General features: G+C 35.3%; 1 protein-coding gene across 20 annotated transcripts in view; it reads left to right on the forward strand.

The window, feature by feature from the left end:
- Positions 1-15,368, forward strand: part of DOCK9 (dedicator of cytokinesis 9) — a 133,073-nt gene that overhangs the window by 39,910 nt on the left and 77,795 nt on the right. For 19 of the 20 annotated variants that reach the window (XM_049815809.1, XM_049815819.1, XM_049815822.1 and 16 more), the window contains exons 3-6: positions 7,879-7,968; positions 9,627-9,709; positions 10,832-10,901; positions 14,907-15,002. In XM_049815809.1, coding sequence (XP_049671766.1) covers positions 7,879-7,968; positions 9,627-9,709; positions 10,832-10,901; positions 14,907-15,002 — 339 coding nt within the window. Of the gene's footprint in view, positions 1-7,878; positions 7,969-9,626; positions 9,710-10,831; positions 10,902-14,906; positions 15,003-15,368 lie in introns of those variants that run through there. The other variant, XM_049815828.1, reaches the window with a different exon arrangement.

The raw sequence follows: 15,368 nt of genomic DNA on the forward strand, positions 1-15,368 counted from the left end.
TCAAGGATTTTTCATGTATAGTCTTTGGCACAGTCTCATTTTATACTTGATTTATATTAAGACTGGTTTGTACTATCAAACTTTATTGTTATGCTATCAAACTTTTATTTCCTTCTAAGATTTATTGGCACAAACTTACTCCAAATATTTTTATTGTACACATGACTCTCCAGTACTACTTTGAGCTATCTAGCTTGTTTTCAATAGCACAATGCGTTTAAATCTGTCATTCAGCATATTAATAAAATATTACCGAGTCAGAGAACAGAAATCCCTTATGCGCTTAGTTATTTTGCAAGTTAAACCTTTAAAACCTGTGCAGTTTTCCATAATGATATTTACAGTTTTGAAACCATTAGTTTTGATATGGTTGCCAGTATAATTTGAATAATTTAAATAATGGCATATTTTCTGTATTTGCCATTCTGCTTCACGGTTGTTTTTTTTGTAATTCCTTTTTCCTAATTTGTTGTGGTCACACAATGTCTGGGCAGCTCGTGGTAAGCCTCTGCTCAAATGTTTGATACTGCCCTTGTACCCCACAAGATGAATTTAAAATAGTGAGTTAGAATATTTTGAACTACCTGTATACTCACTTAGAACAGTTTATAGGTGGAAACACCTACCATTGTCTAAAAACCTGTTCAAACCATTTCCTCTTAGAGCATTTTTTATTTTTACAAAGTTTTTCCTTGCAGTTAGGTTAAACTGATTACAATCTAAACAACACTTGCCTGAAAAGGAAGCCAAGCCCTGTTAATTTGTAAAGACATTAAGGCTATTTTGTTACCAGCATGGCCCTAAAACTAGCACTTAAAATGGCACTCACTGAAAAGACTTACTTTTCAGCACTAGATATCATTTCTACAATTTTTGGTAGATTACTACTACGTGGTTTCAAAGAGCCAGATTGATACCACTATTGAATTTGTGCTAAAGTTGAAATTAGTTTGGGAGAAATTGGAGACAAATGTTTGTGCTTAATTTGGATAACTTTTTTTTAGGTAATGCAGTTAGATAACTGAAATGTAATTTAATAGGTGTGTTTTTCATATAATTAATAACAATACTTGCAGGAATTCAGAGGTAAGATTTTTGTAACAAATGTTTTAATGTCTTCCTCTGTAGTCATGGTCAGTGCCACATTCAGTTTGTAATTCTTCCCACCTCAGGGAAGCTAGATATTAAAGGAGAACTGATATGAATTCTTAGTCCATATCAGAAAAGAAAGCTTGCACAGCAGCTGGCTTCCTTAGACCACATATAGCTTGCTTTTCTTTCTTTCTCCTGATGAGTTACTTGCTTATTGAGGGAAAGGGGAAAAAAAACCCCAGTCAGTCACCTTTTTCTGTTCAGCTGTGACTGTTCTTCAGACATGCTGTCAGAAGTGGCTCTAAGCTCAAACCTCTATCAAAGAAATACTTGAGCAAGGATGGAGCAGAAAATCCTCTGCTCTGGGAAAACTCTTAAAGATTGAAGGGTTGTTCTTCAGCCAAATGATCTAGATACATGAACCTTTCCAGATTTCCACTTAACTGCATTTGCCATTGTGTTAAAGTTGGTTAGCTGAGGTTATGAATCCTGTTTTCTCTTTTATATATGCTTGGTAGCAGCTCATTTACTTTTCAGGAAAGCATGATTTCTGTCCTGCTCCATGCTGATCTTCAAATCCAAATAAGTAGGTTTATATTTATATTTTTTTTTTAGTTTCTACGTTTTCCTTGATGCTATTGTATCCAAATAACAGCAAGCTTTGCTTTTCTGTAGTTTCCAGAAGAGCTCTTTATCAGCAACTTTCTCCCACGTATTGGGTCATTTTTCAATTTACCATTTCAAGATTGTTTCTGTTGCTTTTCACAAGCTCAAGTTCTGAGTTTTCTGCACTGAATTCACTTATCAGGTTATTCACTAACTTGTTCTCATCAAACTTATAGGGGCAGTCATGTTGTGTTTGGAGATCCTTTTTTACTGTTAACATGGCTGAGTTTGCTTTCATTCTTAGTAATTGGGCTGCCTAAACTTTCAGTACCTTTGTGCTTTGTAGTAATTTCTAGCTGCTTTTTTGTCATAATTTTGTTTTCACTATGGTCCTCTGTCATGCTGTAACCCTAGCCAGCAACTAACCACCATGTAGCTGCTCGCTCACTCCCCCCCCCCCCCCCCAGTGGGATGGGATGGAAAATTGGGGGGGGGGGGGGAGGGGGGAGCAAAACTTGTGGGTTGAGATACAAACAGCTTAATAGGACAGAAAGGAAGAAACTAACAATAGCAATAATAATGATAATAAAATGACAATAATATTAGTAAAAGGATTGGAATATATGAAACAAGTGATGCATAATGCAGTTGGTCACCACTTGCTGACCAATGCCAAGTTAGTTCCTGAGCAGCAATCCCCCCCTGGCCAAGTCCCCCCAGTTTATATACTGGCCATGACATCACACGGTATAGAATACCCCTTCATTCAATTTGGGTCAGCTGTCCTGGCTGTGTCCCCTCCCAACTTCTTGTGCCCCTCCAGCCTTCTTGCTGGCTGGGCATGAGAAGCTGAAAAATCCTTGGCTTAGTTGTTGCTAAAGTAGTGTTTATACTAAAAACATCAGCATGTTATCAACATTCTTCTCATACTAAATCCAGAACATAACACTATACCAGCTACTAGAAAGAAAATTAACTCTATCCCAGCTGAAATCAGGACATCCCCATGTAATGTGTTTGTTTAATTAAGATGAGAGCACCATTTTCCCACTGCCCATTGGAACATCACCTATTGATGTTCTTGCTACTTTCAATTACAATGCTGTCAGTCATTCAAAGCTGTACCTCTTCTAGACTCTTGCTGAAAAGAGTCTCTTCTTGTATAACCATAAATGACTATATCCATTGGGTACTCTTATATCCAATGTTGTGCCTCTTCATGGCTTTTTATAATTATTTCAAGTCACGTGAATTTCACTGATTTACTCGATAATGAAATGGCTTCATAACTAAATAGCATTAGTTTAAACCAGACCACCTTCATGGATCACATTCAAATCATATGCTCAGTTACTGCAAAATTGGTGATGTTTACATTAACTGCATAGTAAGTAAATTATTAAAAGGAACCTTAACCCAAAACTATACTAGTGATTACTTTGCAATACGACATCTTGTATCTAAATGCTTTTGTTTCAAAATACCTAACTTCTGAGTACTACCTCCATTCTTATAGGAAATATTTGTCCCAATACAGGATAGGTTTACTTGTAGCAAATACAATGTAGGTACATTCCTACCCAAATTAAATATACCAGTGTTAAATATGCCACTGTTATTTTGAAGGCATTTTGCTGCTCAGCTTAGACATTGTTTCACCTTTGTTACTTTTGGTTTTGAGCCATATGGATTTAGCATACTTTCACTTAAAGGTCTTGATTTTTAGTTGATGCAAGTTAAGCACCTCTGAAAATAAATGTTATGTCAACTTTGCAGAAATAAAAGTAAACCCAGGTCATTCTACAAGAAAGCATATCTTGAATAGAAGGAACAAGCAAAAAAAAAAAGTTTGAGTAACATCTTCATTTTAGAGAGCACGAAGTAAACTGGTTAAAATACAGTAACTTAATGTTCAAAGAAATTTCACTCTGAATCTTTTCTTTTAAGTCTATTTTGTGTTTTTCCTTGAGTCTTTAGCCAACTATTCATAATCAAGGCTTCAATTTAGTCTGGAAATTACCTTATAATACAGCTTCTGACACTTCTCATACAACTGATAAGTCTTTTCTGGCACATAGCAGTTTTAAAGGCATGATCTAACATACAGCATGCTGTCTTTTCCATCGACTCTTTTGAAACAGTTTCTGTCACTGTTTCTTGAGCATTTGCCTCTGTGTAGCATCATCTAAAGTAAGGATGGCCTGGGTATGTGACTGCTGAACTGTTACCCTGTGCTTTTCCCCCCATTTTTGCTGCATTTTGCACAGTCCCTATTTTACCAGTAAGATACAGGAGTTTATTAATAAACCTCCATCGGTTATATATATAATATATATATGTATATATAAACAAAAACACTTATACACTGTTGTGGCTTTTTTACTAAATTCCTTTCCCAATATTTTGAATACTCAACTGCTAATAACCATAATTTCAAGCATCCTAAACGGATGTGGAGGGCAAAGTGGTTTGGGAGAAAAATTTTACTAGCTCATATTCAACAGCCAACACTGGAAAGAGCTTATAAGGAGGAAAAAATAATTTTTAAAACAGGCATTTGCAGTGAGTATGTGGTGTCAGCAGCAATATTTTGTACTTTCTCTGTTCACTGTAGCTGCTGAAGCTTGTATAGAATAAGAGTGCTGTCGGTGGACATTGTCAAATTTACGGAGCAGGAAGAGAACCTTATCAGATGACAGAAACTGCTTGAACACCTCCAAAGTGGAGAGAAAGATATGAAACACTCCATGTTAAAAACACAGGAGGGAGAAAGGCAAAAGCTAAGGAATAACAAACCAAAATGGACATGTCTGAAGACAGGTCAAATGGATTTGAGGAATGTTGTGTGTTGGCTGGCTTCTGTCTCTCACCTACATCTACTATAGTCCTTTACTCTAAAATCTGCATGTGGACCTGTTGTTCAGTGTAGAATTGCTAAGGAAGATACCTTCCTACACTACACAAAACACTGGAAAGTTAAGATCTGCCATTATTTTTTGCTGTAGAAATGTAGGTGTTGGGATGTTATTTCCCAAATGAAGTGAATAATTTTGAGAACTACTTCTTTGTGTGTGATTTGGTTTGGGATTTATTTTTTTTTTTAAATTTTATTAAGTATTTTGTATATGAAAAATTTACATATGCTTATTTTTCATTTTGACAGAACTAAAGACTGATATTGTTGATGCAAACTTTGCAGCATTGCCTTTTGTATAAACTGTGACCTGGAAAAAGGCCCACCATAGCTACACATTTAAACATTTATTTTAAATACTTAAGTATGCATTGTGCCAAGACACCCCACTACAAAATACTTGGCTGACTTTTGGCAGCTCTTTAGTGTCACCTACAAGCATGTTTGTCTTAAGAACCCTGGCATCTTGCTATTACTTTGCCCTAAAGCATGGGGAAGGGGGACTAAGATGACTCAGAAAATTGCATGCCAGGTTTTAACATCAGTAAAATATATATTTATTTTTTTTAAACTTCAGAAACAGAGCCATTTGCTAAAACTGTCAAGAACATGAAAACACCTTCTAGCCTGAGATAAGTAAAATGGGGAATCTAACTTCAAATTGGTTATACGTGCCCAAATCCTAATTAATGCTAAGTCTCACTAGCAAGCACAGCCTTGTGGCAGAAAGAGTTTGGAAATCTTAAATTATATCTGTTGCAGTGTGTACTGATTTGTGAACAGATTCACTGTCTCTATTCCATCAGGTTTTGAGTAGCAAGTACTCCTTGGCTGTGAGACTTGCTGAAATGTCCTTTCTGCTGTGGCCTTCTCTGAAACCTCAGCACATAGCGCTACTATCCTAAATCCCTGGGACTCACTCAGAAAGTAGTATCAGTACCAGAGTCTCTTAATTGTGTGCCTCAGTAGTGCATGTGAAACCTGGCTAGTGTTAAAACTGATCTTCCTTACTTTGACAGCACAGTAACTGAAAGGTGGTGGGGTTTTTTACCTTCTTAGAGAGCATGAGACAAATGCTCTGTAGGTCCTGATGCTGCCATAAATCAAATGGTAACTCAAACCCAGAGACTTGAAACATTTCACTTCTATGGAACAGTTCAACCAATGTAGATGTGATGAAAGTTTGTAGAGAAGACAATCCTTTCTTCCTAATTTTTCTTTTGGAATATAACATATATGTATGTGCATGGTTGCATTTTAAAATACTGTTGTGCTGTTGCTTTAGTAATTATTTTTAGGAATTTGCTCTAAATCAAAATATCTCAGTCATTGCATTTCCTGGCTCTCTGATCAACTACTGCAGCTGATGAATAAGCTGAGAAAGAGGCAGTGTGCATTAAGGCAATTACTAATATGGACAAAATCCACAATTCAAATTCTTCTGTCTTGTCACTGATCTTGCTACAGTACTAAGATAAAAATCTTTTTGTGTGTGAAAGACTAGAAAAACCCCTTACTATTGTATTGATAATTGTGTAGTAGCAGAAGTTCTAGAAGTATGTACCACTAGTTCAATTTTGTCAAGTTCCACTATAGTGGTAGGACTTGATTCATGAGTTTGTGGCTTTCCCATGAAAAGTGCCTGGAAAGATGACACCCTAGTCTCTCGGGTTTTTAAAAAACTACTAACAATTTTTTAAAAAGCATAGTCTACCTGTATGCTTATAGAAAACATATTACATATATTATTTATTTACCATATAAACTATAAATAATGTCCTATCACATATCAGACTATTTCAGGCTGAGAAGAGGATCCAGACATTCTGGCTTTTAACTCTTATAAGGTAGCTTAATAATCTTAATAATCTTTCTTCCTGTAGCTTGTGAAAACAAATACTTTAAATTCATTGTGGTTTGAAACAAGGAATATGTTTCTAGAATTCAGAAAACTTCTATTCTTAAATGCTGCTTGCATGTGAATGAGTAACTTTTTGCAGGTTGGCGGTGTTGTTTTGTGGTTTTTTTTTAAACTGTGTATTGCAAGACTTATTGGTCCCATGAAGTATTTTTGGGTTTGTGTTTTTTGCTTTTAATACCTCCCCACCGTTTCTACTGAACAGTTAGCATTGTCATTTTTCAGCAGAGGTCTAGACTAGATGAATGATTTGACCATGAGTACGGGATAATTCTTTTTTTCTTTAAATCTTTACTGTACTTGACTATTCTAACTTCAAATACCCCCCACCGCCCCCAGACAATGGGGTGAGGCTTTGGTAATGACAGAAACAATCACCTTATGGATCAAACTCAACAGAAACATGTTAAGATAATGTACTTGAGCACCCTTTCTTTTTTTACCATTAATATGTGTGGTTTTTTCTGTTCACATTTTTCTCTGATCCTTCCTGGTGCTGCAATATGCAGAGTATAGCAAACACATGAGGGATCACAACCCCCCTCAAGATCCAGGCTATCCAGACTCTCTTATCTATCTCTGATGACCTAAGCTGTGAGATTCCTTTCCACATGGCGCAAAATAATTTCTATTGCTGTGTAGTTATTTTCATTTGTGGTCCAGAAGATTTTGTAAAGTTTTCATCTTTTACGCTTACAAATTTAAAGTACCCTAAGGCTTACTTTAGCGCTGGTCTGAGAAGCAGAATTTCATGGTCACAGAGAGATTTCCTGCTCTCTGGCAGCATTTCTATGCCTCTCTGAACTCTGGCATAGGATAGGAATAAGTTCGGACTTTATAGGCTGAAGTGTATACTTCAGTGATCCAGGCCTTCTTTCTAAACCTTCAGTTTAATAGTGCAAGTCTCATTTTTTACCAGCTGAGATCTGCAGTTGAACTACTCTTCTTATTTTGGTGTGGGTTTGTTACTTTTCTTGAGTAATAGATTTTATATGTAGTAATAACACTACCTTAATATCTGTCTTCAGATTATTGGAGTTCCGTTGTTATGGTGAAATTATTTTTACTAGAATTTTCTTGCCCATGTTAACAAAATAGAGGAAAAAACTTTTCTATGGCATCTATTTCTTACTGATTCCAATCTTGCCCTTGCTGTGAAAGAAGGAACACGTTGCTAATCTTTGAATGAAAGCAAATTCTCATTAATTGGCTATTCTGAAACAGTTTATTCACACAATGTTTTCTGCTGAGCTTCTGTCTTAGTTACAGTGATTTAACTGAGTGTTCCCATAATGTGTCATCTTTCCTTTAATTGCAAGTTTCATTAATTGTTTTTGTTGTTTATCAGACAGCATTATTGAAGCGGCAGAGTCGATACATTCATTCAACAGTTCCTGAAAATGCAGAGAAGGAAGCTCAAAGCTTGTTTGTAACTGAGGTAATATTGGAATTGTGTGTGGGTGTGTGTATTAACAATATTATACCTGAATTGTTTTTCTTCTGCTTCATTTACCATTTAAAAAACAGGGGGAAAAGCCCTGAAAAAAATTTTTAAATATTTATTGCTATTTACTTGTCAATGATTTAAAGGGAAAATTTCCAGGAAAACCTAGTATTTTTTCCATTGGTGGCTGGAAAAGAAGGATTAGAGGATAGCTTTGAACTATTTTGTTTGTGTAATTGGCTTTTGCAGATTCTTCTCCCCCACCTTCCCTACACTTTTGGCTTTCCCAGATGAACATGGGTGATTTCCATACATAATATTGGGAGCAATAGTAAATCTGGAATGAATCATTGTGGCTTGTTTTTCCCGATCAAGTGTTTCACACCAGTTGTTCTTGGTTTGTTCATAATAATCTTGTACAGTTTGCTGGAATAGAGGTATTCATAACTGTAACACTTGTAGAGGCCAAAATTCATTATGACTGCTCAGTTTCTATACTATATGTAGAAGAAACATCCTCCAACTTAAAAACTGCTTGCTTACATCGGCATTCCCTTGGTTCGGACTGTGATGTTGCGTTTCATTTAGTGTCTTGTTGAAGCCTTTTAGGAATGAAAGGTTTAAAATTTTTGTCGTCTTTATATTATCTAGTGGTTTTCTACTGATATACTTCAAGCTGATATTTTAACATCTGAAACAAGTAAATGTCTGTTGTAATTCCAACAAAGCTGAAGGAGCTCCAAATAGCTGAATCTACTTCAAACCTCGAAGTATTTTCTCCACGGTTATACATACCCTTAATACCTAACCTAAACAGCTGTAAGATAAATTTGAAGAAGGTAGACAAGGAGGGAGGAGTGTTATAGGTAGTTCATGAAGTTTAATGAGTTTCTGCAGAAACAATTGCTTGGCAAGTATTAACTTTGTATTTTGAAATACAAAGAGAATATTTTTGAATTATTAGATGCTGTGTTTGTATACATGTAAGTCTATTCATGTAACATATGAAATTTTGTACCATATGGTTTCTGGCAACAGGTTTTGTCAGGTTTATATTACTTTGGTTAAAGCCAAGATAAATCAGTACTTTTATGTTGTAGCAATATGGGTGGAGTAAAAGAGCGTTTCCTATGATCTAGTCCAGAGCTTAATGACATAATTGCTTTTCAACAGCTGGAAGCATGTAGTTTAAATTTAAATATTAATTTGATTGCACAAGAAGTATGAGGAAAAGATATTTTTAGTTCGTCTGTATCTGTATGTGCGAAATTGAATATTCTGTTTTAATAATGCATCTGTATTTTAATGCTGGGTTTTCTAAAAGCTCAGTCACGTTTTCAGCTGTAGAGAAATGCTGCTTTAACTTTTCAGACAACTGAAGATGGTTAATCCAGATGCTGAGTGTATTTGTCATTTTCTGATAGATGTCTAGCAGATGATAACATCCTATTGAAACATTACTCGTTGCAAAAAGCTGTATTGCACTAGACTGTATTGCAAAAGAAGGGAAGATATGGAATTTTCAGAGATGGACATGTAACCATAGTAGTTCATAAACATCCATATCTTGAGAGGGTTTTTTGTGTGTGTGTCTAGGGAACGTTGTTAATCCTCTTCCAATTAATATTGGTATCTGGTTTTCATTAAAACAGTGCATCAAAACCTACAATTCAGATTGGCATGTGGTTAACTATAGATATGAAGATTACTCAGGAGAGTTTCGACAGCTTCCAAAGTAAGTATGTTATCTAGTGTTCTAATAAAGATACTGAATTTGTGAAGGAACTCTAACTGTATTTAATATTAATGTATTTATTACAGAAATCTATTAATACATGTAGTATGTAACTTGAAATTTGCTATATCGGTGTTTAATAGTCAGAGATGGTAAGGATTTCTTGGATGTCATTTATATTGATGAACTTGAAGGCCAAAATCTTGTTAAACCGTTTTCTGGAAAGATACCAGAATAGCGCTGCCTTATGAATAGGCAGGTCAAAACAAGAAATTATATCATTGACAATGTGAATGTAAGCATTGTAACTAAAACAGGCTAATGTTTAGATTAAACTAAAATGGAGATATCCTGTTTTTGTAGCTTCAAAGGCAGCTTTTGGAACTCTCTTCAGTAGCTTAGGGAATAGAACCTAACAGAGATGGTTAGAGCAAGTGTTTGAACTAGTGCAGACTTTCACAGGATGATTCAAAGCAAAAGCCTAATCCACATCTATTACAGACTTTCTAAACCATCTGCTAGAGAAATCTTTTCCAACTTCTTCAAAATTTTGTAGGGATTGTGTAGAGATTAGACCCTTAAATTCAAATATCTGAGAGTGGCTGAATACTCTGAACCCACAACTGTAGAATATCTATGTCTTCCCTACCTACTCTCCTGCATCTTTCAGTTATGAAATAGCTTGCTTTCCCTGTGGAAAGTTCTGATAGACTCACAGGTTTTGTAAAAGTCAATACGTGGCTTTTACTTGCCCTGAATAGAAACCACTTTAGTCAATACATATTTAAATAAAGGCATGGTCCTAAAAGGAGCCAATGGTTACAGGTACGAATTCTTGCTCCTAAGATATTATGAGTGCAGTGAATTAGAAGGCATTTGGTTCTCTCCAGGTACACACATAAGGACAGTGACAAGCAGAACAAAAGAAACACTGTGGCCAGATGTGCAAATTAGGAAAATTGCTTGCTGAGAAATACATTTCATGAAAAATACATGCTTTTACTCAGTTATTCTTGTGCTTTTTCCTCTTGAGTTAGGAAAATGACATCTTTATTTTTGCAGCTATAAAATATGTAACTAATCACAAAATTTCTAGTATTTTAGAAGCTTTTTCTTTCATAGTAAAGGGACAAAATCGGAGAAGCTTCCAGTTCATTTATATGAAGTGGATGAAGAAGCAGATAAAGATGAGGTGAGATAATAGTAATTCCTTACTTCCTATTGCTTTCAGTAAAGAATGTTGGCTAAGGAGAGGTTACAAATTGGATTAAGTGTTGATGTCGGTAAATGAAAACGGAGATTATCTTGAACAGCCTGACTGGAAAAAAGTAGTTATTTTACATATCTCCTTTCAAATAGCCTTGTACTCCTGAGATCTGTCATGTGAGTAGAACAAGTTTTGACAGATGGTGAAATTGAAGTTTTAATAGTTGGTGACGTATAATCCTTCAGCTTTCATAAAATCTGTCTTGTCTTACACTGTTTCTGTATAGACGGGCGTATAAAGAGAAATTTTCATGCAGCTTAATCATGAAGTCGAGTAAAATCATAGGTGAATCTGTTCCAGTATGACACTATACACACTGAAGCATGCATGACAGTGTAGCATACAATGTGACTTAAAATTAGTTTGTCACAAATTTCAGTATAGGATAAGACCTGGAGATCCATCATGGAGACAAAAGGTAAAAATATTGACTAAAACTCTAAGGTATTTCCTTTTTTTTTGTCATTGGCTTGGGGAAACTCGAGATAGCTATAGCCTCAAGCAGTCTTCAACTATGTTTCAAACATCAAAGACTTTTTTTCAAGAACTGCTTCTGTTATTTGTGTGATTTATGTAATTTTTACCACACCCTGTTTCAAAACACAGTGTTTAAATGCCAATTTTCTTTTCTTATGAGTACTTGAACTCTTTCATCACAGAAAAGAAGTAATACTTTTCTTTGTGGTTTTTACCTTTTGACAATTACTTTGCTTCCAGATTCCTTGTATTCAGAACTGCTGCATATGAAGTAAAAGTAGTTTTTCACAAGCTTTCCTGGATTAAATGTGAAAAAAATAGTCCAGGGAGTGCATCTCAGTAGGTAGATTCTGAACAGAGAGTCTCACGGTGCTGGTTCTCCAGTGCTGCTATTAATCTGCACTGTGATATTTGTCCAAATATCATTTCATGCATCTGTATCCAAATCTACCTATTTGTAAGATGGGAATAATTATGTTTTCTATTATATGGATGTTAAAAAGACTTGGCATTATTTACTGTGATAATATTTCTGACAACAGAAGCAAGTTAAACGTGAAAAAAATTAAATGGAGATATAATTGACTGTGATTGTTACTGGAAAATTACCTGCAGCTAACGTTAGTTAAACACTGAAAAAATATAGCTTGCCTATTAGCAGGTGGTATGTTTTCTACTAGGAAGTGGAAGGGGGGAGGACTCCCTGTTTCGTTCTGCCCAGCTTCCTGTTACAGCAGGCAGGAATGTCATATCTCTTTCAGAGTTAGAATCACTGGAGAAGAGGTCTGTTACTCTTTGTTGAGGAACTTAAAATATAAACACAAGAAAAAAGCATGGTAGGAAGAAAAGGGAGCTTAATGGGGATAGGGTTGGGGGACCATAAATTCTTTCTTCAAGGGAAGAACTAATGCAAGAGTTTTTTTCTTTCAAACATTAGCATCCTTGCATGCCAAAAAACATATATGCAAGTCTTAGATTAAAAGTTATTTGGTGGTCTTTTTGTTTTGGTTATGTTTTTGTTTTTAAGAATGCTGATTTATTAAGAGATTGATAGAAAACAAAAAGCTGCAAGTGATTAAAAATTGGAGAAAAAACCCAGATAAAGATTAGTTTAATCTTGCACTGTTAAAAACGAGAGAATTGCCTTTTCAAAACTAATTTGGGCTATCAGGCCATCAGGTTGGTGTTTGTAAATGGAATTTTTAAATCAGCCTGGGGTATGGGATCAAGATAAGGAATTGTTTTTGTTGAAACAGTTGCTGTCGAAGTAAATTTTGGAGCTGAGTTTGTGGGAAAGATCATTAAAAAAAAGTGAAGCACAGTGTGCAGCATTAATAATAAAAGTGAGGAAATTAACATACCGGTTGGAAACAGGAAGTATGTTTTCAGTGTAAAAGTTGTGTGTTAAAGACTGGGTTCTGGGTTCCTTTGTATTAACAGGTGGTGGGCTGGAAAGGTTCAGTAGCTTTTTGGCTCTGTAAGCAGGAATTCCACCTGACAGAAAGAAATGGTGTAACTAGAGGCCCAAATGACAATTTTATTGTTAGGAAACATGCAGTTCAACACAGTTGGGGAACAGCACACCTCAGACTTTGAATTGGAAAAAGAATCTTAATAGAGCTAAATCTTAATTTTTGTTAACACAGGTAATGAAGGAATTCATGTCAAGTCAGGTAATCCTATGTATGGTTTGTGAAATTACAGAAAAGCATTGGTGGTTTTGTGCCAAGTTCTGACAGTAACTCATCTACTTGTCATCTTACACTTGTAAAGGTGGTTTTAAACCATCCTTTCCTTGGGGATAACTCCCACCAGTGGAGGTGGAGAATCATAGTTGGAAACCCAGTGTTTTAAATTGTTTCTGTATCTTGATTGTTGTTCAAGAAAAACTGTTGTCTAGGTAATAGAACAGGGGTGGGGGCTAATGAAAATACGAAAGTAGAAGACCGTATTGCTTAGACAGTGAGACTCATTGGGGCTTATGAAAATCATCCTTACTGGGCCTAACCTCCATTGTATCAAGCTGACTAGAATTTTTAAAGGAGCAGATTGATGCATCTTTTGCCTTCTGTTTGCAGGTTTTTGAAGTTCACATATACATATGCATGTGAATGTGCAAGCTAGACAGACAAAATAAGCTAGAAATAAATTAACTACTAACTTTTTACAGAATGTTCCTTGATTTAGTTCCAGAAACTAATTCCTAAATTTTGGGTTGATATTCAGGTGTTGAACTAATGACTCTGTGCCCCATATGTAATCACTTCTTGTTGCATGTTCTCTTAATAGCTGAGAAAAGGAATTGGAAAGAGTAGTTGAGGCCCTTGAGGAAGTTTCATGGTTTTGTTTTCGACTGGCTACTCAGCTAATTTTGAATGTTTGGATAATAAATTATCAGGAGTATTTCTCTTCTAGATGGTTGAAAATCTTCCTACATGTCTAATTCATTAATATTTTTGTTGTGTCAAAATGGGTTGCATCAACTGGAAACCATGGTAAAGTCAGCTTGGTACTGCTCTGAAAGATTGCTTGAACTGGTGATTTAATATTTATTCTGTGGCAATTGTAAATCTGTCATTTTGATAGTAGAGTACTGCTTTTTGGTAGTTGTTAACATCCTATGGGTTTTGATGTAGTTACTAAGTTCCATCAGCTGGCAGATGGACGTGGTATACAGGCAGTGGGTGTGATCTGCAATGCGTGCATTGGATCTGCTGTTTGTGAACTTGCCATTACTGCCAAGTTTGGTCTTGTTCTCTTCAGAAAGCTTTGATTCTGATCTGTAAAAGGGCAGATCCAATTCAAGAATTCAAGACTTGATTCTCTGTAAATTCTTAAGTAATGTCTTTGAAGTAATACATATGAAGCAAACTGGTTTGAGAAATCTTGATTGAAGTTTTGGATAAGCATGAGTTTATGTTGTTCTTTTTGGTAATAGAAATTTGGTAGAAATTCTTGCACTGGAAGATTAGAATATATGAAAATGCTTACAAAGTAAATGTAAGTAAATGTTTTGAGTTTTCCTTCTTTCCCTTATTTCGGTGGGATTCATCCTGACTAATGTTTAGCTATCTAGAAGTTGGATCATCCTTCTGGCCATAGAGAAAGCCTACATAAGTGGTGAGGTTGCCTATCAAAAGTCAATCTCATCCTTGGTCTTTAAGTAAGATAATTGCAATTAGAAAGCTCTAGAATTTCAGCAGGGACTCCTAGTACATTATTATCATTACATTATGAGCATAGCTATAGGTAACTATAATTATTTCTGCCTGTTCTCCAGTTAATTCTGTATTTGATAGTAAATGGATTTTTTTTAAAATACAGATAACTTTTGTCAAATTATGAGCATAGTGTCTTTTAAAAATGACTTCTGAAATTTTCAATAAATACAACAGTTTCAGACTGTGATGCAAAACTTTACCTTCGCCCCCATCTCTCTTTCTTCATCTCCAGGATGCAGCATCTCTTGGGTCTCAGAAGGGTGGAATAACAAAACAAGGATGGCTGTACAAAGGCAACATGAATAGTGCAATCAGTGTGACAATGAGAGTAAGTTTAAGAATGTCTTACACATGGTGAAAACTGAACACCAATATTAAATATCACTATGCCTTTAAAAAGTCAATTTGTATGTGGTTTACTTCTAAAAAAAATAATAAAATGGTATGGGATGAAAGAGGGAAGCTTGTATGTAATGTATAGCTGTGGAATCTTAATTTCCTTTTATTCTACTTAAATCAGAAAAAATGCATTAAAAATCCAGTATGTGGGAGAAGTCCAGTGTTTTAAATAATTTTCTTAACTAGACCCTGGTGTGTTATTAGTAGAAAAGGGACTATGTAATATGAGTTTTTATTTGTATTGCCTCTTTATTTAGAAACAAACTTGTTATTTTTATGGTTATCAAAATAAATC

Source organism: Accipiter gentilis, chromosome 13 (assembly GCF_929443795.1).
Source record: "Accipiter gentilis chromosome 13, bAccGen1.1, whole genome shotgun sequence".
Classification (NCBI taxonomy): Eukaryota; Metazoa; Chordata; class Aves; order Accipitriformes; family Accipitridae; genus Astur; species Astur gentilis.